The 25,487-nt window shown below is 33.4% G+C and overlaps 6 protein-coding genes across 8 annotated transcripts; 3 read left to right on the plus strand and 3 right to left on the minus strand.

Moving 5' to 3' along the window:
• Nucleotides 1–1,512: 1,512 nt before the first annotated feature.
• On the plus strand, nucleotides 1,513–5,358 carry LOC123195606 (protein XRI1-like). 2 transcript variants are annotated; one of them, XM_044609413.1, is made up of 9 exons: nucleotides 1,513–1,678; nucleotides 2,357–2,415; nucleotides 2,548–2,670; nucleotides 2,773–2,912; nucleotides 4,117–4,180; nucleotides 4,268–4,370; nucleotides 4,450–4,490; nucleotides 4,624–4,707; nucleotides 4,817–5,358. In XM_044609413.1, exons 1-9 carry the CDS (start codon nucleotides 1,638–1,640, stop codon nucleotides 5,080–5,082), a joined length of 921 nt encoding a protein of 306 aa, XP_044465348.1. In that variant the 5' UTR covers nucleotides 1,513–1,637; the 3' UTR covers nucleotides 5,083–5,358. The 2 variants fall into 2 exon arrangements, with proteins under 2 accessions (XP_044465348.1, XP_044465349.1); XM_044609414.1 differs by having other exon boundaries at nucleotides 1,515–1,678; nucleotides 4,271–4,370.
• Nucleotides 5,359–8,046: 2,688 nt separating this feature from the next.
• Nucleotides 8,047–12,517, plus strand: LOC123195412 (aspartokinase 2, chloroplastic-like). Of its 2 annotated transcripts, none has more exons than XM_044609093.1 (14): nucleotides 8,047–8,244; nucleotides 8,383–8,876; nucleotides 8,975–9,057; nucleotides 9,147–9,187; nucleotides 9,277–9,431; nucleotides 9,631–9,780; nucleotides 9,870–9,965; nucleotides 10,214–10,330; nucleotides 10,568–10,687; nucleotides 10,779–10,871; nucleotides 10,953–11,075; nucleotides 11,227–11,343; nucleotides 11,942–12,004; nucleotides 12,112–12,517. In XM_044609093.1, exons 2-14 carry the CDS (start codon nucleotides 8,490–8,492, stop codon nucleotides 12,241–12,243), a joined length of 1,677 nt encoding a protein of 558 aa, XP_044465028.1. In that variant the 5' UTR covers nucleotides 8,047–8,244; nucleotides 8,383–8,489; the 3' UTR covers nucleotides 12,244–12,517. The 2 variants fall into 2 exon arrangements, with proteins under 2 accessions (XP_044465028.1, XP_044465029.1); XM_044609094.1 differs by having other exon boundaries at nucleotides 10,953–11,069.
• A 1,767-nt stretch (nucleotides 12,518–14,284) lies between these two features.
• Nucleotides 14,285–15,114, plus strand: LOC123197021. Its single transcript, XM_044611198.1, has one exon. It carries the CDS (start codon nucleotides 14,388–14,390, stop codon nucleotides 14,973–14,975), a length of 588 nt encoding a protein of 195 aa, XP_044467133.1. The 5' UTR covers nucleotides 14,285–14,387; the 3' UTR covers nucleotides 14,976–15,114.
• On the minus strand, nucleotides 15,029–17,789 carry LOC123197020 (putative pentatricopeptide repeat-containing protein At2g01510). The gene has a single exon (XM_044611197.1). The coding sequence runs from the start codon at nucleotides 17,589–17,591 to the stop codon at nucleotides 15,108–15,110; it is 2,484 nt and encodes an 827-aa protein (XP_044467132.1). The 5' UTR covers nucleotides 17,592–17,789; the 3' UTR covers nucleotides 15,029–15,107.
• A 1,160-nt stretch (nucleotides 17,790–18,949) lies between these two features.
• On the minus strand, nucleotides 18,950–19,757 carry LOC123196846 (light-regulated protein 1, chloroplastic-like). The gene is made up of 3 exons (XM_044610988.1): nucleotides 19,504–19,757; nucleotides 19,257–19,412; nucleotides 18,950–19,169 (listed from the first exon to the last, which is right to left on the minus strand). The coding sequence occupies exons 1-3, from the start codon at nucleotides 19,689–19,691 to the stop codon at nucleotides 19,094–19,096; spliced, it is 420 nt and encodes a 139-aa protein (XP_044466923.1). The 5' UTR covers nucleotides 19,692–19,757; the 3' UTR covers nucleotides 18,950–19,093.
• Nucleotides 19,758–20,471: 714 nt separating this feature from the next.
• On the minus strand, nucleotides 20,472–24,906 carry LOC123197052 (sialyltransferase-like protein 1). Its single transcript, XM_044611233.1, has 12 exons — nucleotides 24,660–24,906; nucleotides 24,505–24,581; nucleotides 24,207–24,293; nucleotides 24,024–24,101; nucleotides 23,858–23,949; nucleotides 23,562–23,763; nucleotides 23,215–23,305; nucleotides 22,999–23,057; nucleotides 22,561–22,709; nucleotides 21,906–21,987; nucleotides 21,404–21,790; nucleotides 20,472–20,695 (listed from the first exon to the last, which is right to left on the minus strand). The coding sequence occupies exons 1-12, from the start codon at nucleotides 24,781–24,783 to the stop codon at nucleotides 20,639–20,641; spliced, it is 1,485 nt and encodes a 494-aa protein (XP_044467168.1). The 5' UTR covers nucleotides 24,784–24,906; the 3' UTR covers nucleotides 20,472–20,638.
• Between the last annotated feature and the right edge of the window lie 581 nt (nucleotides 24,907–25,487).

Consider the following 25,487-nt stretch of genomic DNA (forward strand, 5'->3'; position numbering starts at 1 on the left):
ATAATGATTTGTTTCTTTTGTATATGAACTAAAATTAAATATTTACTATAATAGAATTATCCTCAGTGGGGGAGTAGATATTTTTCCTTTATTATCACATATAAGATCAGAAAAATCCTCTTATAAATATTACATAAATACATTATTAAATGAAAGGTCTTTTTGCTATCGTCATATATAAGGTAATGATGAACATAAAATACGTTGTCGTTGGTGTTGTAGTTTGTTGTTGAACATAATAGGTCAAACAAGGTGATGATTCTCGAAAAAATATCGTTTGGACAAGAGAATAATACAATATATAATAGATGATAACTTGTATTATAGTTTTGGGTTATTACAGTTTTCAATTTTTTCTCTTTTATGTTCAACTGCATGCACGGGCGTTTATGATGTAGCTTGTCAATTGGAACAGGTTCAACCACCGAACTCTTTGATAGAACCGAATCACCTTTCCATAAACCTACTAAATGTTCTCAATAAAAAATTTTTTTACCTGTGATTCTTCTCTGTAAATCAGCGGCCGAGGTCAAATACCAGCTATAAATGAGAGGATAAAAGTAAAACAGCCTCAAAGTGGAAATGCCCGGAAACGTGTTCATGCCTTGCACTTGAGGAAGCCGTTTGAAAAAAAAAAAAAAACATTTAAAATGTGACAAGAAACTTTTCAGAAGTGTTTGTTTTTGCGATCAAGTTGGCTCTGCAGTTGCAGAGACTTTAGACCTCTCTTTTCTTTGTTTGACTGGCTTGGAATTCTTAATATATATTTTATCATTTTCTTAATATCAATAAACAATTAAGTATATTATTAGTTTCTTAATATATATTTTATCATTTTCTTTATATATTTATTATATATATTTTTTCATATTTATTTTATATCTTAAATAATTATAATATTATTATTATTTATTAAATATAAAAATATTTGAAATTAAATAATTTTTAATATATCAAAATTATAATCCAATCCAATTGCATTTTTTCAGTTTGAAATTTAAAATAATTTAATTTATTTAAAATTTTGTACGGAATTTTCAATTTATCTTTAAAATGATTTTTTAAACCATATTAAATCAGGTAGTACATGTTTTCTCTATATTTTATATATTTATTTAAATGGTAAGTCTTTTCTAACAAAGTTGACTCAATCTGTTAGAGTTCAAGCTAAAAAAAAAATACATCCATGGCTTAAAATGAAATGAATCTACGTTTCTGTATTGAACAAGGATCTACGCCTCAAAAATTGTAAAAACGTATACAAGATCTTCAACCGTTAGATTTCTGCCCGCAAATTAGTATCAACCGTCAATAATGACCCCACACTCTTTTTCCTTATATAGCCTGGCTGAAACAAACAATTTTGTTTCCAAAGTTAGTTTGCTCCACGCGCCAACTCACCCAAAACACGCGGCAGTCAACACGCACGTTGGGAAACAAACTCACCTGTGGCGCGAGTGACGTGAAAGTAATACACATCACTCGCAGCATTAGATAATTCTGGCAAATAAATAACACTTTTTTTTTTCTTTGGTCGTCACTTGTCATAGTGCCGTTGGGCTTTGTTCTGTCAGTGAATGCTTATTAGTGGTGACTGGAAGAGATGAGACTGAACAAAACCCTAGAAATCTAAGAGAATGTCATCAACTAGAGGTCCTGCTGGTGGATCAAAAGAGACGTATGTTATATTTTATGAATTTGTAGATTCGTTTGATCTTTGTTAATGTTAGTTGTTTCCTGTCTGCGCTGTTGTCTGTGTTTTCAGATTTGCATAGTTTGGTTTCAAGTTGTTTGATTTGGTGCTTCGAGTTAATGATTTTGATTATGCTGTCATTTAATGTGAGAAAATAGAATTTGAATTATAATCGAGAGTGTTAACGTGTGGATTATTATACGAAGTAAAATTTTATTGCTTAAATATGGGTCCGTGATCACTGATTTGGATGAATCTCATCACAGCGGTAGCTATCATGGATTCTGCTATGATATTTTATGTAATGTGGTCGATTAATTTAGAAATTGATTTAGCCATTAAAGCAGTTTCAAATAAAAGTTTTGAGGTAGCACAGTATCCGGATAGATTGCTTCTTAATTGTTTTTGTGATATTGAAATTACTGACCATGGTGGTGTAAAAACGAGTATCTTTATGCAAGCTTTGAGTGTAATAGTTGGTCATTTGTTATTTATTAACTAGATATTTTGTCGTTTCTATTGAGCCAATTGAGATTTCAACAAATGCTAATAGAACGTAGCACAGTTTCTAGTTTTTTTCATAGGCTTCTGCATTTCCTTGTGAATGTATTTCTCATCGGCTATTATTTGAGATTCAATTGTTGCTGTTTTAAATCTGTACAGTGTTGAGCCTTGGAATTGGCAAAGAGAGGAATATTGTCTCCCAAAAGCTTCGAATTTTGGTGAGTACACAATCTCTATTCTCAGTTGACTTGTAAGCCTAATATTTTAATAAAACTGCTGCTTCAGGCAAAGATATGAGGAAGGATAAGACACTTGTAATGTTCTTGAGTGGGTGTTATTCTTTTGAGCAGATATGTCAGATTGCCAATGGAATGAAGTGACTTTGAATGAGGAAGATATTTCGTACATGCTTGACGATGAAACTACTCCTGTTAAGGCATGTGGGGATTTGCCTTATCATGCTACTCATAGTGGTAGGGGTTTGTTCTCTGCACTCTTTTGACTTCAATATTTTTCACTTTGTCGAAAGACCAAGTTGTTAGACAATGTTTTCACAATCTAGAAGTGGTTTTCAGGTAGCATAAGCAAGGAACCAATGGAACGAAAGGAGACTTCTTCACAAGTAAAGAGGCGAAGGATGCTCCAGTTTGATACTGAAGTAGCAGATTCATCCACATTCAGGAATGAGATGCCATCTGCATTTCTAAATCCAAATGTCAGTAGAGCTTGACAAGTCTTTCTTCTACAATATTTATGTTGGCATCAATTTCATTTGTCTTTTCTTCATTCTGCACATCTGACATTGATTGAATTTTAAAAAACAGAACTTGGTATAAAGGGAAAAGAAATTTGGTGAAATCTTAGAACCTTGTTAAAAGCAAGTTTTAGATTGCTATCCTGTAGAACGTTTTTCATTGCTACATGTTATGTGCGGCCATGCATAGCTCTTTTGACGTAGATTTGTTATGTTAATATTTTAATCGGGTTTACTGTTTTAACATGAAACAAACATAGGCTGTTGACTAGTTTCATTGTTTGCTTTAGTTCCTTTTTTTAATGTGCTGGACACATTACTTTTTATTATACATTTGTCCCTTTCAAATATCATTTTATTTATTTTCAAAGCCAAGTGGAATTAGTAACAAAGGAGATAAAAAGTGATTGCATTTGTGGTGAACATTATATACCTGGAACTGTGTTTACTTTAACTTGTTTGTTAGACAATGAAGGATGGATATTTATAATTACCAGCTGTATCCCTATCGTACACATATCAAATACCAGTGCCCTCTTGATACTCCTAGACACGTATTTAATGATTGAAAACTTCTATACATTACTAATTTTAAAGACACTTTTTTTCCAATTTATTAGCATGCTAAATGATTCTTGTTATAAATGTGCAGAACATTAAGCATAATATATACCTTTAGCAGTTATGAAATATTACCATCATAAGGAAGGCAGTGGAAAGCATTTATGATAGAAGTTTTAAGTGATCTGTGCTTAGCAATGGTTGTAAAATTAAACAACTATAAATTTTAATTTTTTGTTTTTTTTTTCTACAATTTAAGAAAACTTGCCATAGCAGAACATTTAGCATAATACATACCTTTAGCACTTACGAAAAATTACCATCATAAGGAAGGCACTGGAAAGCATTTATGGTAGAAGTTTTAGGTGATTTGTGCTGAGGAATGGTTGTAAAATTAAAAAATTACAATTTAGGAAAACTTGGCATAGCAGAATATAGTTACGTATCTTTGAACCGCTGCCAGAGAGTGTCTCTTCTCCAAAACTTCTTGTATCAATATCATGTTCTGCTTTATTAATGCATGGTTGTCTTCCCTTATAGTCAAATAGGAAATGACTTGTGCCATCAATTTAGCCCAAATTTATGTTCTTTTTTATGTTTTTAGGAGAGGGAGAACCCAGTTGATGAGGTTTTACCTGAAGCACCAACTTGGATTTCTGGTTTTTCAGGTTTGTATACTGCAAGATCTGTTTATATACCAATATGAATAGAAATCTTGACTTTTTTTTTCCTAAATAATAATTATCACGTGTCAGCAGATGTCCCTGACTCCAATTTCGAGGGCATTGATCAGTCATTTGAAGGATGGCTTGCCCAATGCCTTAATGATTCTGAGATGAATTGTAGCCTTAATGATATGTATGTTTCTTTGGATTATTACATATTACATTAATACCCATTCCGCTATAATCTGATAACTTTGTCATTTGAGTCTCAGGAACTTCTCCGGAGCATCTGATGCACAAATTGATATTTCAGGTGAATGAGACAATTTTTCATTCATGGTTTATTGCTTTTTCTTGACCCACTTCCTCCAACACCCCGTCTACTAAGTTTTTCTGTTACTTCCTTTTCCCTGTGTTTTAAGCTTACAAAAGTGTTTCGTTTGTAGATTTCAACAATCCACAACCTGCATATGATGCTAATGTGGTTCAACAGCATGCACCTAGAACTCCAAGGAATATTGTTTTCAGAGGTTTTTTTTTTTTTTTGACAAATTCTCTTTGTTGTTCGTTCCAATAGGGCATCCTATCTTTGTTGTGCTGATGGTTCGCTCTTAATTGTTTTTGTTCTGCTTGATTTAGGTAGAAAATCCATCATGACTCCAACTAAATTAGCTTCTTCAGTTGCCTATCCATTTGCCTTCATTAAACCGTGTGGTGTCCAAGGAGATGTTACTTTGAAGGACATAAACCAGCGGATCCTTACTCCATCCAAATCAAAGCATAATATTGAAGATCCTGCTGCCTACCCCACTTCAGCATTTTCTGGGAAGCCTGTGGTCGGTAAAACTAAAATTCGTACAGAAGGAGGAAAAGGCAGCATCACAATTATGAGAACCAAAGGCTGATTAGGTAAGTTTAATTTCAGATCTACCTTTTTGTGGCACTTTCTTTTGGCCCTATAATATTCTGGGTTGATGGATCTCTCTGTATTACATTATTCAAGGGCTGTCTAGCTGAAAAAATGATATTGATTTTTTCTTTTTTGGAGTTTTTTCATGGATTTCATAAATCACAGCGAACTGTTTATGTTGTCCAAGTTGTATTTTAGGTTTCAAATAGCTGATGTATTGTGATCTTGACTTTAGACTTTAATGTAAGTTTGATGTATTCTACTGGCTTCAGATGGACTATCAGAATTGCAATCATATAATTAATGATTTTATTATAAGTTTTTCAAACTTTAACGAACGTTTTAAGTCAGAGTCAAATGAAGAACCTGATAATTTTATGTGTAATATTGAAAGTCTTCAAACGTCTTCTTAATCCTCTAATCTTTGTGTTCTATAGCCTAAATATGATTATAATAATACTAACTATAGAAATGCTCGCCATCAGATGTTTCATTTTGTAGTGGATAGTTCAGAGGTGTTCAAAGGCCGGGTCAGCCCACGGCCCCACCTAACTCCTAGAATTTTGACAGTCTGTGTCGGTTTGATGTGAAAAAAAGACTTGTCGGCCTAGTGAGACGTGACTCTAACCATGAGATAAGGCTTCTGCGGAGGCCCGACCTGGCCCATTAAAAACTATTTAAAATTATAATTTAATTGATCAATAGTAGAAACATATGAGTCAATATATGAGAAGGTTATTTGATTCTAAAATTTTAAAAATTATTTTGATAATTTATTTTTTATTATTTATATTATTTTATTTAGTTTTTCAATAATAAAAAATTACGATAATATTTTATTATCAATGATAATTTGATAAAAAATGTAAATAGTATTCTGATTATTTTTTTTATTGTAGATATTAAAATATTATTATAATAATTTTAATTTTATTTTAATTATATTATTATTTATTAATTTTTTTGGATAAAAATAAATTTATTTTTAGTTAATATAATGAATAATATAAAAATATTTAAAAATAATTATATCTAAATACATTTAAGTAAAATAATTTATTAATATTTTTTTATTATTTTTAATTAAACATAATAATTATTTATATCTATTTATTTTTATTAAATTTTATAAATATAATAATTATTTGTATTTAATAATTTTTAAATAATTTATTTTTAAGATATATATATTTTTATAATAAAACATTATTGAAGCTAAATATCCTCTAAAAGTTCATGAGAGTGTGGCCCTAGGGGTTGCATCGGTCATGCCTCGGTTCTATGTTTTTGCCAGGTCAGCTCAGCACATAAGCCCAATAAGCTAGATTGAGATGGGCTCCATATGAGCTGCACTGGTCTATTAACACCTCTAAGATAGTTGATGCCATGACTAATTCGGTCGGTGAAACGTGGATAATAATCTTACCGACAATCTTGTCTTACCGCTATTTTGTAGCTATTGAACTAGGAATGTAATACTTACTTTCTCTTCACTGATCGTAAATGACTCTTGTCCATGTGAAATCAAATATTTTATCAATATTTTCTTGTAAATTGAAAAATTACAAATTAATTTCTAATTAAAATGCTTTATCAGTTCTAATTACAATATAAATAAGTCCTATACATACATGACCATAATATTTTTAAATTATTAAATATTTAATCTATTCAAAATAATTTATTGTTATTACAAAATTATTAAATATTTAATCTCTTCAGAAGATATGATAGTGGACCACTATTTATATTTAAATACGAGTTTTGTTTTTAGTTTATAATATTTATTTAAGGCCAAAAGACTTATCTGCATATAAGGTATAGTAAAATATCAAACTCATATCTATTAACTTTAAAAAATCTGAAATTCTATTCATGACTAAATTTTTATGAAAATTTTTTATTAAAGTTAAAGATAAAATTATCATTTTAATATTAATATTAAAAAAATTTATAATTCATTGTATTTTCTTTTTTAAGTTTTAAAAACTGACAACTTTATTCATACCTAAAATTTTGTAGTTTTGAAAAGTAATATTTTGCCCCTTAAATTTAGAGTTTTTTTCTTCATCTTTCTAGTCACCATCTTTGACCTCTGGTAACTTCCCCTTTCAATGCTAAATTATCGTCATTGACCTTGACCATATTTTTCCCTTTCGACCTATCTAGCCAACGAATGCAGATGAAGAGTTTCATCTGGATGATGCCACCAACAAAGGTGTCATTGTCTCGCCCATCTAGATGGATTTTGCTAATCCTTCTATGCCAAAAAGAAGTCATGGTGTCTGAAGGTTTTATTGTCCAAAATCGGCACAAAAGCCTTCATCGATGGATTCGTCAACACCAAATTCGTCTAGATTTGTTAATGAATCCAAACAAAGAGATGGTGGTTAGGGTCAACGACGATACTTTAAAGTTGAAATAAGAGGTCGTCAGTGGTCAAAGAGATGGAGAACAAAATTTTAGATTTGAGGGATAAAATATTATTTTTTAAAATTACAAAACTTTAGGTAAGAGTGAAGTTATTAGTTTTTAAAATTTAGGAAAAAAAATCAATTAAATTTTTTTAATATTAATATTAAAATAACAATTTTATCTTTAATTCTAATTAAAAATTTTAATAAAAATTAACAGACATGAGTTTTAAATTTTATTATAATTTGGGTGGAAAAAAGTCTTGTGACCTTTATTTAATCACTAAACGTGTGTTTTTTTAGAGTTTTATGTAATTTAAGAATACTCTTAAACAAATATTACTTTTTTTTTAATGAGATACCACGATTAAGACATTGTCCCAGCGGCTACGACCACCTCTTTCCCACGGTCCTTCGCACACGGGAATATCTTCCAATTGGCTACCGAAGTACTCTTAATTTAAAATAAAATTTTATTTGGTCCAATTCAACAACCACTTGCACTTGTACTAGGTGGGTCACACTGCTCGAAAAGCCTGACCGTTGGATTTAACCAAAGGGTTTTCCAACTGGTTTTTAACTTCGTTCGGCTGGGCGGCGCCTTTAATATTTGACCAACCTTTCATTTCTGTACTCCATTGCTGCCTTCTCAGAGCTTTACAATTATATAAGCAGTGTTTTTTTTTTAATCTACTTTAAAGCCAGTTATAGGTTCCATTTGTATTTGGAATTCGGTCTTGAAGGTATTGAATTGGGATTATAATTTATTTTGGAGGGAAATTTATTTGAATCGTAATTTGTTGATAATATAGAATGGTTATATTTGATTAAACTAATTTATTTGTTTTACTTCTGTTTTTGTTTTTGCGAAAAATGTGCAGATCGAGCTTACGGTTGAAGCTTAGATATCTTCCAATTTTTATTTGAAGAACTTGAAATTTGTGTTATTCGTCGAAATAACTTGTTATACGCGTTAGATTTATTAGCAATGGCGAACACCATTCAATTTTGCGGTGTAAATCCGAAGCAATCTTTGCATTGCCAAGCTCTGTTGGGGCAGCGGCTTGAATTTGGCGTGTGCGCCAGTTTGAGTTCTAGGTTTTGTGTAAGTGTGAAAAAATCGTGTAGAGGTAGAGGAGGTTTGAGAGTGAGCTGTGGGGGAGCGAGAATAGATGTGATTGAAAGGAAGGAGAGTGACAGTCAAGTATGGGGAGAGAATGAGAAGCAATTGACATGTGTTATGAAATTCGGTGGATCGTCCGTGGCATGTGCTGAGAGAATGAGAGAAGTTGCTGAACTTATACTTAGCTTCCCGAGCGAAAGGCCGGTGATTGTTCTCTCAGCAATGGGAAAGACAACAAATAAGTTATTGCTGGTATCTATGATTCTTTTATTCTGTTTTCGTTTGATTCATATGTGACAACCTTTTTCCTTTTTTATTTTAAGATGAATGTTTGATTGCTTGTTTATTAGGCTGGTGAAACGGCTGTTAGTTGTGGGGTTACTAATGTGTCATGCATTGATGAGTTGAGTTTTATTCAAAAATTGCACTGCAGGTGAGAAAATTGAGTTTTGTTCTCATTATTGTTGGTCATGGTGAATTAAATTTGTAATTTGTTTGTGTTTGCTATCTTTTATCATCCAGGACTGCAGATGAGCTTGGAGTAGAAAGGTCAATTATTGAAAGTGAGCATCCGTTTCTCTTGAAACCATTTGTTGCTTATTAACTTGTGGTTATGACTGTCCTGTTTTTGTGTGTGGAAAACATTTTGCAGATCACCTAGAACAACTGGAGCAACTTCTGAAGGGAATCGCTATGATGAAAGAGCTAACTCCACGCACTAAAGATTACTTAGTTTCATTTGGCGAGTGCATGTCCACAAGGATTTTTGCTGCATATTTGAATAAAATTGGTGTGAAAGCCCGTCAAGTATGTTATTACCTTCTATATATATATTATTATTATTTTAGCCTGAATAGCTTTTGATAAGTTTATATTCTCCTATCAAACTTCTGTTTCTCCAACTATAATAGAAATTCAGATTTTGATTTATGCATATTGTTCCATTTTACCATGCTCATAAAATAGTATTCAAATAAACAGAAAATGCTGTGCATTGTTTTTGCAGTATGATGCCTTCGATATTGGCTTCATAACCACAGATGATTTTACAAATGCTGATATTTTGGAAGCCACTTATCCAGCTGTTGCTAAGAGGTTACATGGTGATTGGACCAGTGATCCTGCGATACCAATTGTTACTGGTTTCCTCGGAAAGGTCCTTTCATTAACTAATTGCTTCGGACATCTTCTTGGTGGCTTGGCAAAAATTCTCAATATATTGTGTTTCTTTGTCTTGTACTCCAGGGTTGGAGGTCTTGTGCAATTACTACATTAGGTAGGGGTGGTAGCGATTTGACAGCAACAACCATTGGGAAAGCATTAGGTTTGCGTGAGATTCAGGTCAGTGCTAATATTGAAACTATCAACTGTTGTTTATTTCCTTTCATGTTTAGGGACATACATACTACTACAAGTACAGACATTTTAAGGCTCATAGTTTGTTACTTTGAAATATGTGAAAGGATTGTTTCTTTAGTGAGTAGAGTAATATAGAATATCTTGTATGAGATTGAGAATCTTTCTCATTGTAACTTCTCTGTAATTATTAAATACAGAATGACATAAGACTCTAGTTTAATTGTGTACAGGTTTGGAAGGATGTGGACGGTGTTTTGACATGTGATCCAAACATATATCCTCATGCTGAGCCAGTCCCATATTTGACATTTGACGAGGCAGCTGAGCTTGCATATTTTGGGGCTCAGGTATATTTATCCCACAGCTTCTTATCCATCTCATTACTTAAATATCCACAATTTTCCTTTAGACTTTGTATTTGATCACACATAAAATTGAATTTGCTTTTAAGCTGAATGTGTTCAACTATATAGCATTTTATAATAGCTAGTTAGAATCCCAGAAGATGTTGAGAATTTCTCCTGACATTTTGTGATGAACACGAACATGGCTTTTTAACTATATTGCTTCTGTTCTTTTATCAGGTTTTGCATCCACAATCCATGAGACCAGCTAGAGAGGGTGATATTCCGGTTCGGGTTAAGAATTCTTATAATCCTAATGCCCCAGGAACTCTGATCACCAGGTCTAGAGATATGAGTAAGGTTTGCTGTCAGATGGCTGGCTTAATCTGATTGCTGGTCTAATGATTCTTTTACATAAAAGAGTATTAATCTTCATATTTTCCAACTGCAGGCAGTACTAACTAGTATTGTTTTGAAACGTAATGTTACCATGTTGGATATTGTTAGCACTCGCATGCTAGGCCAATTTGGTTTCCTTGCAAAGGTAAGAATTGTAATAGGTGTCTGTTCTTTTTGTTCAATTGGATCGGTTTGTGGTTTGAATCATTTCTTTTTGAGCATGCAGGTATTTTCAATCTTCGAAGATTTAGGCATATCAGTGGATGTCGTGGCTACAAGTGAAGTCAGTATTTCCTTGACATTGGATCCATCTAAGCTTTGGAGCAGAGAGCTAATTCAGCAGGCAAGCGTATGATTTTTTTCTCCGTGTCTTATAGTTTAGCTTGATGATTTATAGTCTATACATGATATGTTTTAAGTTTTTTTAGTCTAGAGCTGGAGTCTGAATTTCGATTGATTGTTCAGAATCAATAATTATTTTCCTTTATATTTTTAAACAGGAACTTGACCATGTTGTTGAAGAACTTGAGAAAATTGCTGTTGTCAATCTCCTTCAGCACAGATCAATTATTTCTCTTATTGGCAATGTCCAGAGGTCCTCCCTGATACTAGAGAAGGTGATATATTTTTTCATTATAATTGTATAAGCATTACATATTGATATGTTTGCAAATATTCATTTTGCTGTCTTGACGGTATTCCAGTTCTATGGTGAAACGCCATCAGGGTTCATCCTTAGTTTTCTTGTGACTGATGTCAATCTCTTTCTGAAGCCTCTTTTACGTGACAAATCTATGAAATGCTTTTGTAATTCAAATCAAACTTGAGGGTTTATATAATAAAAGCAAATAATTGAATCATGATATTTAAAACAGATCACTACCTATGATAGCAATGCTACAACATAATGCAATATTTTAGGAAATATTTTGCTTTCCTTTTCCTACACCAGGGCTTGGTTGTAACAATGAATTCTACCTAATACATTATACCTTTATTATCTGAGATTATCAGTGCTAAAATATAATTGTAAAGAATTGATGATAAGCAGGTAACTGACTTTGTTTTATCCAACTAGAAATTAAGACAGCATTTTAAGAGTGATGGTAGTTCTTTGAAATTTGGTGTTACCCTTCCCTTCATCTACTATGTATCTATTACTTTTACATTCTTTGTTCGTTATATGTCATTAATGACAAGGATATGATGTGGCAGGCTTTTCATGTTCTTCGAAGAAATGGAGTTAATGTTCAGATGATCTCTCAGGGTGCTTCTAAGGTATTTCATAATAGTTAGTAGCTCAGTTGTTGCAGAAAACATTTTAATCACAGTATTATATGTTGTTTTAATTTCTATTTCTCAATGTTTTTCACTTTGCAAAGCAGGTTAATATATCGTTGATTGTAAACGACAGTGAAGCTGAACAGTGTGTGAGGGCTCTCCACGTCGCATTCTTTGAGAGTAATCTATCCAATTTAGATGCAGAAGTTGGTTCTGAGAATAATCTGCCTCAGTAAGTGTCATCTGACTAGTAAATCTATTTTGTCTTTTTTACTTTTAAATTTCAAACAATTTGAAAGTGGAGTCTTTAGTATCATTATTCAAAATTTTGAAAAAGGGGATTCGCTTTCCCTATTGTCTTTAATAGCTTAGCTTTATTATTATCTTTGAATAGTGTATTTTTTCCAATTGTAATTGCAATTTGCTAGCCAAATGTTTGGGCTTTGATTATTAATTCGTGTTGTAACTGATCAAATATTTTAAATTACGAGATAAGAAGTTTTAAGAAAATGCATCTACAAAAATGATTTTTGATGTAATCTTAAAATTTGTAAAAAAAAAAAAAAAACGTTATATATTGGGTACAGTTTTTAACATTGAGACTATCAAACACGTAGAATATTATGTCTACTTCTTGAAAGTAATCCTTCTAAAGTTTTAGCATCTTTGTATCAATTGATTTTTGTCAATTCGAGTTTTTGCCCAAGTATGATGTATACTTGGGTGTTTTTGCCTCTTAACTAGGATAAATACACAACTGATTACACTCGCAAATGTGAGTTTTTTTAAATATAATTCTTTGCTTGATTTCTCTTATAGAGCTCGAACATTTGAATATGCTTTAAGGGCTCCTCATAGACTAGAATTTGAACATGGAAGTCAATTTAGCCATTGGTATGAAAATGAAGCCAGTGATGAGGTGTATAGAGTCTGGAGAGACGGGTGTTCCTTACGATGGAATGAGTGTTTTAGACTTGAAAATTTCACTTAATTTGTAATGTAGATCTTCGACCAGACCTCCAATAGTCGAATTTGTTTTGCATACTTTCGTGGGACAAGCACATATCATCATGGAATAAGAGTTCAAATTCCTTCAAATTTGGCATAGTGTTTCAAATCATTGAATGGGTGCAAGAACAAACTCATTCTTGAGTGAAATAACTTGAGACATTCTGAAACGAGTTAGAAGAACATGGTTGTTCTTAATTTTAACTCATATGAAACGAGTATTTAGTGACTTCAATATTTTCCCAAACCTAGAAAGAGCAGAAGAACAATGTCATTCTTTCTTAAATGGAATGTCAGCCTTTTGAAGGTAGAACAAACATTCCAATTTATGTAACGGTGGTTTCACGCACGTTTTTTACATTACTTAACCTTAATAAATTTCGGTCATTATATAAAGCTTTTAATCATTTTCTCATACATCCATCAAAGCAATACATTATTTTTAACAATCAATCGATTTTTATTTATTTTTGTACAATATATAATATGTAATATGGTTAATCTCATATAATATAAGTAATATCACATATTTTTACTAATACAAATAAATTATATTTTTATTTTATCTATTTTATATTTTTTTCCATATCTTTTTTTTTTTTAACTTTCTCCTTACTTCACCCAAAAAACAAAAACAAAAAAAAAGTGAAAACACCATGAAAGGAGTCAAAGATGTCAATGGAAAAAATCAAAGAAAAACTGGATGACCGAGAAATTGAAGACCAAGAGAGTTGAGGCAACAATGAAATCTTCATTGCCATTGTTATTGCTGCACCTGCTTCTGATCCTGTTGTCTCTGGTACACTGTCATCAGTACCATCTTCATCTTTCATATCACTATCACCAACGCTATCATCAATGTCCTCTGCTGCGTTCACCGTCCTTCTATTTAAAATTGAACCGTTTTGCTATCCCAGACAAATTCGACTTAACATAAGCCTCATTTAATCTAGTTTAAATCCCATTACCATTATTTCTCAGGCCATTCCCACAACAGCCCCTACAAATCTTTAAATCATATGTGCATCAATCGTAGTCCTAGGCTCCCAGTTGGAAGGGCAAATTTTTGTTTAATTTTAATTTAAAAAAACTTTTGTCTTTTCAACAAATTTATTTTAAAAATTAACAAATTTAACGAATTGGGTGGCATTCAACCTTGTTTTAGAAAGACGAAAATAATTATATTAAATTTAATAAATTGATGATTGAATTACGGTAGTGATATTTGCCTATATATTAAAAAAAGAAAATCCCTCCAACTGACCGGACCGTAAATACTGCACAGCAGGCAAACCAATCTCAACCCACTATATAAACCTCCAAAACCCTAACATCCCAGCATTTCTCCCACCCGCTACACCGCAACTCAGTTATGGCATGCACAATCGATTTCAGAAACCTAGACGAAGGTTTCGGCGGCAAGACCTACAAGCGAAAGCGCCAAGAGTCAGAAAACCCCGCCCTGACCACCACCAACACCGAAGACAATGCCTCCATGGACGTAGACGACCAAATGTGTCCACATACCGCAAAGCGATCGGCCATTGCGTCCTCAGACAATCCCGATAAGCCGATATTTGGTCATCCTACTTATGACGGTGTGATCGCCGGAAAAGTGTCGGGCAGGAAGTGGAAGCAGGCGCGGAAACAACGGGCGTCGGCGAGCAAAGTGAGCGTGAGAAGAACGAGTTTGGAGGTGAGGGAAAAGGAGAAGTTGATAAAAAAAGCGTATAAAGAGAGGATGAATGAATTGAAGGAAGAGATTAGACAGAATAAGATAGAGAAGAGGAAGAAAGCTGAGGAGAGAAAGAAAAGGAAGGAAGAAAATATAATGAAATCTGGAACAAAGTTTCAGGTCATATCTAATAAGAATACCCTCAAGAAAATTGCCAAGTCTAAGGACAAGAAATTGCTTAAGGTTGTACCTGAAGATTTCGTCAACAAGAATAAGAAGAAATAGTTTCAATTTGTTTCTGTTTCAATGTTTTTGTTTTTGCTATCAAAATCATTTAATGTTGAATTATGAAGTTTTCATTTTGTTTGATTTCGAATTGTTGAATTGAAGAAGACATAAATGAATATGTTAGTTCAGTCACCAATAATCCTTACAAGAGCAAAACCCATCTCTGAAATGGTGGAATCTGCTCGAATCCCTTACTGTAATTTCTCTTTTGACTATTTTTGAGATGAACTTGATGGCAGCATGGCAATCCGTACAGGCTCTTAAATTCTTCATTATAAGGATTGGTGACCCTTCTGGTGTATTGATTAGTGCGTATGCAATTGCCAATCGCTCACTATGATATTTAAGCGACTCTATTTTCAATTCCTCATCCTCATCATGAAGGGCACAGCTTGTATCAGGTTTATACCCTTCCTTTTCCATTTGCTTCATCAACATTTCAATCTTTCTCCTGATTGCCTTCATTTGAGGATGCAACTTATCGTTTGCTGTGAATATATGAACTTTGTTTTTAATTTCAACCCAGCTAGATGCCAGAACCTTCTTCACTCCTCGATCTCGCATTGCCTTCTTCACCTTCCCAACATTATCCCATTGGCCTGCAGCTGCATAGATGTTTGACATGCTTACATAAGGGGCAGCATCTCTAAGCTCCTCCATTTTGAAAAGTTTATCAGCTGCAATTTTAGCCAATTCTTGGTTCTTATGAATCCTACATGAGTTAAGAACTGATGACCACATGATCTCATCTGGCTCAAATGGCATTTCAGCCATCAACTTCTTTGCTTCATCAAAGCGTCCTCCCCGGCACAACACATCAATTATAGATGCATAGTGTTCTCTTTTTGGCATCAGTTTGTATGTTTGAGTCATGGACTTGAAGTAATGTAATCCTTCTTCAACAAGCCCACAGTGGCTGCAAGCAGACAACACTGTGAGGAAGCTAACTGGATCTGGTTGATATCCTGAATGAATCATCTCTCCAAATGATCTGAGACTGCCCTGCCCATCTCCATTTTGTGCATAAGCCGCTATCAACGCATTCCAAGAGACTATATTCCTTTCAGGCATCTCTTGGAAAGTTTGAATTGCATGTTTTAATGATCCACATTTCGCATACATATCCAAGAGTGCACTACCAGAAAACACATTTGTCATAAAACCCGATCTAATAACAAAGGAGTGTAGCTGTTTCCCTAGCGACAATGAAGCTAAATTTGCAGAAGCTTTGAAGATGCTAGCGAAAGTGGCTTGGTCGACACTTACATCCACCATACGCATCTGCTTGAACAGTTTTAGGCCTTCTTCAAACAGTCCTTTCTGTACATAACCCGAGATTATAGCTGTCCATGGAACGCTACTTTTATCGCTTAGTGTTGCAAATATCTTTCTGGCCGACTCAAATTTGCCACATTTGGCATACATGTCAACCAAAGAATTTCCAACTTGAACTTCAGAATTGGCTGTTGTCACAATGGCCTGAGTATGGACCTGCCTACCAATTTCCAATTCTACCATATTTGCTGCTATACTCAACAAGGTTGCATATGGAAATTGTCTCCTATCAAATCTAATTAACTGTAATTCCCTGAAAAGCTTGAGTGATTCTTTGTGTTCTCCATTCCATGCATAGCATGTAATTATCACATTGTAAGAAACACAATCCACCTCTGGCATTTCATCAAAAAGCTTCCTAGCTTCAACTACACAGTCACACTTAGAGTAGAAATCAAGCAAAGCATTCCCCACAAACACATTCCCAACGAAATTAGTCTTCACCACAAAAGAATGGATCAATTGCCCTAATAGTTTATCACCTAAGCCAATGCCGGCACATAAAGCCGCAGCAAAAGTAAAGTCAGAAGGCTTATACCCCAGATGTTGCATCTCAATGAAGATTCTTATAGCTTCTTCATTCAATCCTTCTTTTGCGTGTCCCGTTATCAATGCATTGAAACTAACAGAATCCTTTTCAGGCATTTCCTTACAAACCCGACGAGCCAAATCAAGGCGATGAATCTTGCAATAAGAATCAACTAAAGAATTGCAGACGACAAGGGTCGAATCATAACCAAACTTAACTATGTTAGCATGAACTTGAATAACTTCATTTGCCGTATCCGGGTCATTACATCCCGATAACAAAGTTGCAAAGGTCACATCATCAGGGGCAAAGCCACCTCGGCGCATATCAACAAAAAACTTAAAAGCTTCTCCGAATTGATTACGCTGCGAATAGGCACCAATCAAAATTGTCCATGACACAGACGTTCGTTCAACCATGCTATCAAACAACTCTCTAGCGCTTGCAAGGTCGCCTGATTTCACGTAGCCCGAAACAATCATGTTTGTCGAAACTGTGTTTTTGTTAGGCATTTGATCAAACATTTTACGTGCTTCAACTAACTCGCCTCTTTTAACAAGACTTCCGACCAGGAAGTTTGAGCGACACGTGCTTGGATCAAAACCCGTTTTGACGATTCGGGCATCGATGAAATTTTGGGCATTTTGGCTACATAGTTTTGCCGGTTGAGACTGAGAGGCTCTTATAGAGGAAGCAAGGTTTTGAAGTACATTAGCTCGGTGAGGTTTTATAGAATTTAAAGTTGTCATAATAAAGCGCACAGTGAGGTGTTCGCAGGTGGATTAGAGAAGTGTTTAGACATCCACTAAACACGAGAAATCAGCATAGTTATAACGCATAAAGCAAAACCAGGCGGCTCTCTGTGTTTAGACTCTTCCTGTTTGAGAACGAGTTTTATCATTTTCCAACTCAAAGGGTTGACCTAGAAATGTTTTTTCACTGCTTAAATGTAATTTTACCCGCCAAAATCTAATATTGATAAATGAAAGAAAGGTCTTGTTTATATCACCGTACAAGCAAAACTACTATATTATTTTTAATTATCTTATTTGTCATAAAATTAATAAAATTATATATCTAAATAATATATTTAATTTTATATATAAATAATAATATATTTTCATATAATTAAATATTATTTTATTTTTAATTAAAAATTATTTAATAATATAATATATCATTATTTATACCCATAATATCATTTCTCTCCTCTTCTCATTTTCTTTCTCTCCAATTGGGCACGACCAACATTTCTTGGGCCAAGTTTTCAAAGGTCTTTATTTGAATTTAATTTGACAAAGAAGTGAGCGAATCCAACGGTGGATGTTAGGTCATTTAGAACTCTAGAGCACGAGGATAATTGCAGAAAACATGGCTTAAAGGTTCCAGGTTCCGGTGATTTATCAACCATAACTCTAAAGAATAAATGATAAAATCTTCCATAACTTTAACCCAGGTGGGCAAACCCAAGTTGCTAGCGAGAAGGTTTTTTTTTAAAAAAAAAAAAAATTCAAATCGAGATTTAATAAAGAGCAATATTATGTGTGTCTATTTTGGATACACAAATGTATACATATTTATATATATCATTATGTGATTGAATGATTTTGAATTAAGAATAAAATAATAATCAATCATATGATGACACATATGAATGTGTATATATTTGTGTATCCAAAATGAATACACATAGTATTGCTCGTGATAGAAGTTTGAATCCAAATATTTTACCTAAAAGTTAACTACTGGTTAGTCAGCGGCTAACAAGACGTTGTTCTTGCTCCAATTGCGCTATCAGGAATTATCATCTGAAAAATTATCCATCAATGTCATACAAACCAAATGCTGTGTTATTTTTTTGGTGGCATGAATCACTGTAAGAACCCACTTATTTTTACTAGTATGCCCTTCTAATTAACTTATTTTTGTCTAGATTGGTAGGACGAAGTTTAGTATCAATTTTTCCAAACTGATTATGGAAGCATTTATCTATTCTTTTCCTTTCTTCCTTTTGTTCATCCGTTCATAAGTTATTTACTTATTCAACTTTTGGATCTTACTGTGTTCTGTTTCACTGTTTGCATGAAAATTCTACTGAAGAAGGTAGTTGAAACGAAAGCTTTTTAGTATGTAAATTTGATGTAAAAATATACTACAAAGGAGATTATGCAGATACATCATAGCAGAAACTATATATATATACAAGCATCATTTTTCAAGCAGCAAGCCTGAACAATATTGCTTTCTTGATCTAGTAAACTCCTCTCTGATACTCACGTTCGCAGAATATTCCTCCAAGATCGTCACAGGCTTCTGCTTTAAAAACCCTGTTGAAAACCAAATCAATGTCATGTTTAGTACATTTCCCGGACATTATTTTTTTAACACAATGCATTAAGGTTCAAGAGTTTTACGTCTTGGCTTCATTGTACTCCAAGTATTCTCTTTCCATGGCCTCCGAGGCTCTTGGCCTCTCATTTCGAGCTTCTGGTTGCAGCCTTACTTCTGGGTACATCTCCGCCAAACAAGAATCCCCACCAATTGTCTCGCATGCCTCTGCTGGAAACACACTGAACACAGACACATTATTGAATAACTTTTTATCCAGTCAGTCTATAATCCCAAATCAATATATTGATCGAGGAAGTAAAAATGACTTACGAGAAGGCAGAGCTGTAGTCAAATGTGGAAGAGGTGTCAATGTCATAGGCGGCGGCAGTTGCTTTGAGAGGGGGGCAACGGGAAGCCAGTGAGGTGCTGAGCCTTGGTGGAGAAATGGTCTGTTGGGAGAAGACTTTGCAGGGTGTTAATGGGAGAACGGTTGGGGCAATGCACAAAGCTGCCTGCATTTTGATGATTTTGTATTGTGTGGTTAATTTTTCTTGTATGAAGTTGAATGAATTTTACTGTTAATAGAATGAGTCGTAATTTATAAGACAAGGAAGAGCAAGATATTTTTGACAATATGGATAAGGGTTGCGTTTTTTTTTGAGGCCTGCTTAAGAGATTGAGAAAGTTCTGCTTTTTCCCATCATGTTGGAGATATTTGTTGGTAGATATTTTGATTGAATTAATAAATATCTTACAAATCCATCTTGAATTATATTTAAAAAAAACCATCGAAAATTCGAGGCACCCTTTCAAACATTACAAAAAATTATCAGCTTTGTCTCAATCTTTAAAAGGGCATTATGCAAGAATATTTCGTTAATATGGTCCATTTATAATTAATATAAAATATATATTTAATAATAAATTATGAGTTGAATTATCATAAATTAATATAGAAGAATTTATTAAGTACAGTACACTTTAAGGGAGTATAATTGGCATTTTGCCTAATGGGTACAGAAGATTAGTTTGTACAAATAACGACATATCATCATATAATTAAATATTATTTTAATTTTAATTTTTAATTACATAATAATATCATTATTTATGTAAAAAATTATACATAAAAATTATATATATAACACTATCGTAATTAATATACAATAAAACTATTTATATAACTTTATACGTAAACAACGATATATTAATGTATAATTAAATAATATTTTATCTTTAATTTTAAATTATCTAATCATATAATACTATATCGTTATTTATATATAAAACTATAAATATCATACAAATGTTCTTTTAATTTGCAACAAAATCCAAATGCACCACCAACAACAAATACTCTACCATTAAATGCACGTTCAAAAAAAAAAATTAAATGCATATTCTATTACAGATATTATATCATGTGCCACTACGACCTTCTGGTCCAGAAGTTTTACTGCCACCATCACCACACGCAATACCACTTAGAACCAAGAAAGAAGGGAAATTGGTGGAAATAATTCTGGCAAAATTCGAGTGGAATATAATCATTTGGCCTAGGAAGGTTTCATCATATTACCACAGTGAAAATTATCATTAAAACTTTGATTGCTTAAATGCAAGTATATTAACAGTATCCTAAGGCATATTGGTTTACTTAGAATTGTATTGTAAACTAGCATGAAATGTGGAGGCTTCATCATGAATTCATAGGGAATAACAGTATATAAAGCAGAGATAATTTGAATTTTAATAAATTAGTCAGATTCATAAAGACCAGTGACTACAACATTCTAAAGCCCCAAGCAATGGAAAAACCAGAACATCTAGCCCTAGAACTGAAAAATTAGATGTTTTCCAGATATATTCAAATTACAGACCAAAACCCATCAACTAAAACAATTCACATTTCCAACCATCCGCGCACAGGAAAAAAAAAAAAACCTATACCTAGTTATCTGTATTTCCAAAATTTCATCTTTTCTATAGTCCCTTCACAAGAATCTCTTTAATCATGAAAATCTCCATCCATGCATGGAAGTTGAGAACTCTTTATCAGGATTTCTACAGGGAATCATACAACACTTGTGTGTTTGCTTCAACATAATGGGATAAGGAGAGATGCACAGACTCTTAGTTTTCAGATCCCGTTGATAATATCCCATTTCACAGAAACTTCATAACTGATATGGAAGGATAAAAGATGCTCAAACAAAAAATATGCTCATACCTCTGATTTTAACGGATGCTTTACACATACCAGATCATCCAACTTATTGCCATCCATTTTGTATAGAGATACACCTTCCATCTGAAAATAGTGATCCTTTGCTTCCCTTCTTAGACTTTTAAAGGGCATGACTTCCCATTTATTGTAATTTGAATACTTCCTCACATCACTCATGTCAGAAGATCCTGACACAGGTCCACTGCTGTCAGCATTGACGTTGCCCCACACCTTACAACTACCAAACTGACCCAAACCACCAGCCTGACCAGCTTGACTCCTCTTTAATCGCAAAGCAGCTGCATGAGCTCTGCCAATTATTTCTCTACTGGGCACATCTGACCAGTCTTGGTTTCTCTCAGCTCTCATGGGAGAATGAATCCTTATAACCTAATGAACAGAAATGAAGGATAATTATTAGGATACAATAATTTGATGCAAATGGCTATCAATCTGAGGAATGATGTATAAAATTTCTGCAAGATCCGAAAATAAGTATCCTTACACCAAGACACTCAAGGAGCTGGTAATATGCCCTTCCCTGAAGAGGATTATGCCCTTTCCTTGGCGTAGAGAAATATCTTGTCCTACAAGACAGTTAAAGACAAATAGTTAAAAACTAGGAACAGGAAAAACAAGCAACATCTTATAAAATGTCAACGAATATGGAGTTCTATTATAAAAAAATATATAAGAAAAGTAAAAAGAAAAAAAGATGACAGTGATGATAAACTAGCAGTAAAATTAAGACAGATCTACCAAATTTCTCCCTATCCTGTAATAAATAAATGTCAACAATTTTTTCCCTCATTAGAAATTGATAGGAAAGAATATGCTAGTTAAAATGTAGTTCATCAGCAGTAAGCTTTATATTACTCAATATTGGCATTCCCAGAAAAAAAACCATTTCATTTTCTATTATTTCTGTCACATAATTGATAAAACTAGAACTTAGATAGCCTCCATGTCACCAAACTTCAAATACTTTTATCCAGATATTACCCTTTAACACATTGCTAAGATCTAATTCTTAACAAATTGGGAAACAGAAAGATGAAGGTTGACAAAAGAAATGAAAAATAATGCAAGAACAAGAACAATAGATACCAACACCCAAAATAATATGGGAAAATGAAAAATGACATAAGAATTAAACTAACCATTCAGTATAGCCAGGATCAACAGTAAAACCATATATGTCAACAATGTCGCACATGGAAAGGGCAAGTTCTATAGATTTCATTCCAGTTCCTTTGGCACCTCTGCGTAGAACAATCCCTTGAAAGAGATAAACAGGATTTGGAATACTCTGTAACATTGTACATAAAACTTATTAATTGTTCCACTAGAGAATGCTTTAGAAAAATAACCTCAAACTTACAAAAGTCAGCAGAAAATAAAAATAGCATAGCGTGGAAGGTGGAACTGTAGGATTTAGACATTATAGATTCAATAGATAAAAGATTTCTAGCCTTCCCTTATATAGGAATGCCATAATCACTACTAACATGACAGACTTTTTCATTTCTTTTTAGTTCCACTAAACCATTCAAGGATATGAAGATTGATGTATTGGCCTTCTGAGTTGTGATCTTCACCTTTATCATTTCATTGAAGTCTCTGTGAGTCACACTTTTAATTATAAGTACCTCATCAGCTGCAGGAAGGAATAAAGTACATTAGCACTGATATTAGAAAGCCTTGTTAAAGGCATTGAAAAGGAGATTAAAGGGTCTAATTTAGAACAGAAAAAGGAGCTAGAGAAGATTAAGTAAATAAATCTGCTGTTAACACTAATAAAGTGTAAAGCTTACTTGATCCATTTAGAATTTTAACCATGTTGCGAGCAGCACCCCTTACTACAAGGCGGAAATCCCTCTTCAAGCCAACATGCTTGGCATATTTCTATAAACCATGAGAAAGGTAAAATAAGTACTTTCATAACTACTAAACATTAATGTGGTGAAAGAAGGTTAAAGTCCAGAATACACTTAAAATCATGTTACGAATAATGCAATCATAACATATCATGAAAAACAGGAAACTTTTGCTCTATGCAAGACAACTGATAGATCATTCCATCCTAATGAGAAAGACACAGCCAGGGCAACATTAAAAAAGATGAACTAGAGGGGGAAAAGCCTCAGGGTTACAAGTTTACCTCATTAACAGGAGCCTCATTATCTCTTATAACAGCATCATGACTATCAATCTCTTTTCCAAACTCTGTCTTCAAGAGATCCCCTGAGTTTCCAACAACTGCACATTTGTTAAACTGTCGTGGGTGAAAAGGAGGATTTGCAGGTAGAATTATGTTAAGATGCTCTTCGCAAAAAGTTTGATTGTAGCATTTATCAGCTCCTCTGAAAGAAGGTAAGCGAGGTAAGTTAAACACTCTATGCTAAAAAAATTTAAATACCAAATCTATAAATATAACCAGAATAAGTTCAATAATACAATTGTGCTATCCTTTTTGCCGCATAATCCATCCACCCATCTGGCCTCACATCCAGATATTCTCTAGTCAACACGGTGGTCATGTTTCGATACTGCATTTCAAAGAAATATCAGGACCTATCATCTCCTCTAACAATAAAGGGACAACTAGAAGAACAATACCAACCTGTTCCCACAACAGAATTGCCTCACAAACATCATACTTGTACTCCAGAGGCTCAAAAATTTTAAACTGTTCATTGTACTGAAATTAAAATGAAAACAATTAGCACACAATGCCTTACTAGAGAAATAAACATATGCACAAAAAATGGGGAAAAAAAATGAGACTTAGAGAGAGGAAGCAGACCCAGGTGCTGTTAGTGCCTTCAGGGAACTTAAGAATCAATTTACAATGATCAATTATCTGTGCAGTGAGACCAAGCCCTCTGCTTGCCTACATTTCAAGTAAAAAATTACAAAAAACCTAGAATACGCTTGAGTACCAAGAAGACAATTAGCTCATATAAAACTTGATGTAACTAATGTTGCTCACTATAATGCAACCGAATCGACATATACATACTACATGCAGATCTGAAACTAAAGAGTCAAAATATTTTCCAATGTTAAGGAAAAAAAAAAGCAAGAAATATAGAAAAACTGACCACGCATTGCTGAACATTTAACTGAAAATCAGATAAGATACGATATTCTTCGGTATTGAGATCTGATCGTGAAGAATCTGGAAAGGACGAAAAATTTAGGATTTAATTGGGGAAGATTATGAAGCAAAAATAAGAATAATAAAAAGCTCAAATACCTGTTAAGAATGAGGATTGAAGAGCGAAAACGAGAAGACCGAAGAGCGCAGCAACGCATAACAAATGTAGAAGCGCCGGTCGCCTGCTCTGAGTGCCGTGCGATGGCGACTTCTGAGATCTCATTGTACTGTTAAACTCTTACACAAAAGTCATACCATCGAATTCTAACATGGAAGGGGGATGGAGCTCCTCCTAGCCATGGACAGCCTGTCATGATTTTCTGCTGCTTTGTAAGAGTTAAACGGTGCCGTTTCAATAACTTTCATTGATTGAATCTATTTAGTAATTCTTGTTAATCAACCAAAATTGACGACAAAATTTTTTAAGAAAAATTGCATCTTATTATAAAGGCCAAATGGCTTGTTCCCACTAAGGTAGATGTAATTCTAAACTTCAATTCGTCAAATTTCAAAAGTTTAAAATCTTATGTATGAGTCAAGCTCTATTAAAATTTTCAATTAAATATAAAGATAAAATCATTATTTTAACAATAATATTAAAATTATACATAATTTATTTATTTATCTCTTCAAATTTTAAAAACTAATAATTTCATATCTGCTTAAAGTTCTTTTAATTTGAAAAGTCATATTTTCTTTGTAAAATCTAGATTTTTTTTTCTTCGCCTTTGAGCACCATCTCCAGTACCAAGGACTTCTATTTTCCATCTTAAACTATCACGTCTCTGTCTCTTTACCTCTCTAGTCTCAAAACTCATCAATGATGACAATTTTTGTCATTGGTGCTAGAGAAGGTGCCCGAAGGCGGAGAAAAAAAAAATCTCAGTTTTTAGAGAGGGAGGATATAACTTTTTAAAACTGAAAAAC

This window comes from Mangifera indica, chromosome 14 (assembly GCF_011075055.1).
Source record: "Mangifera indica cultivar Alphonso chromosome 14, CATAS_Mindica_2.1, whole genome shotgun sequence".
Classification (NCBI taxonomy): domain Eukaryota; kingdom Viridiplantae; phylum Streptophyta; class Magnoliopsida; order Sapindales; family Anacardiaceae; genus Mangifera; species Mangifera indica.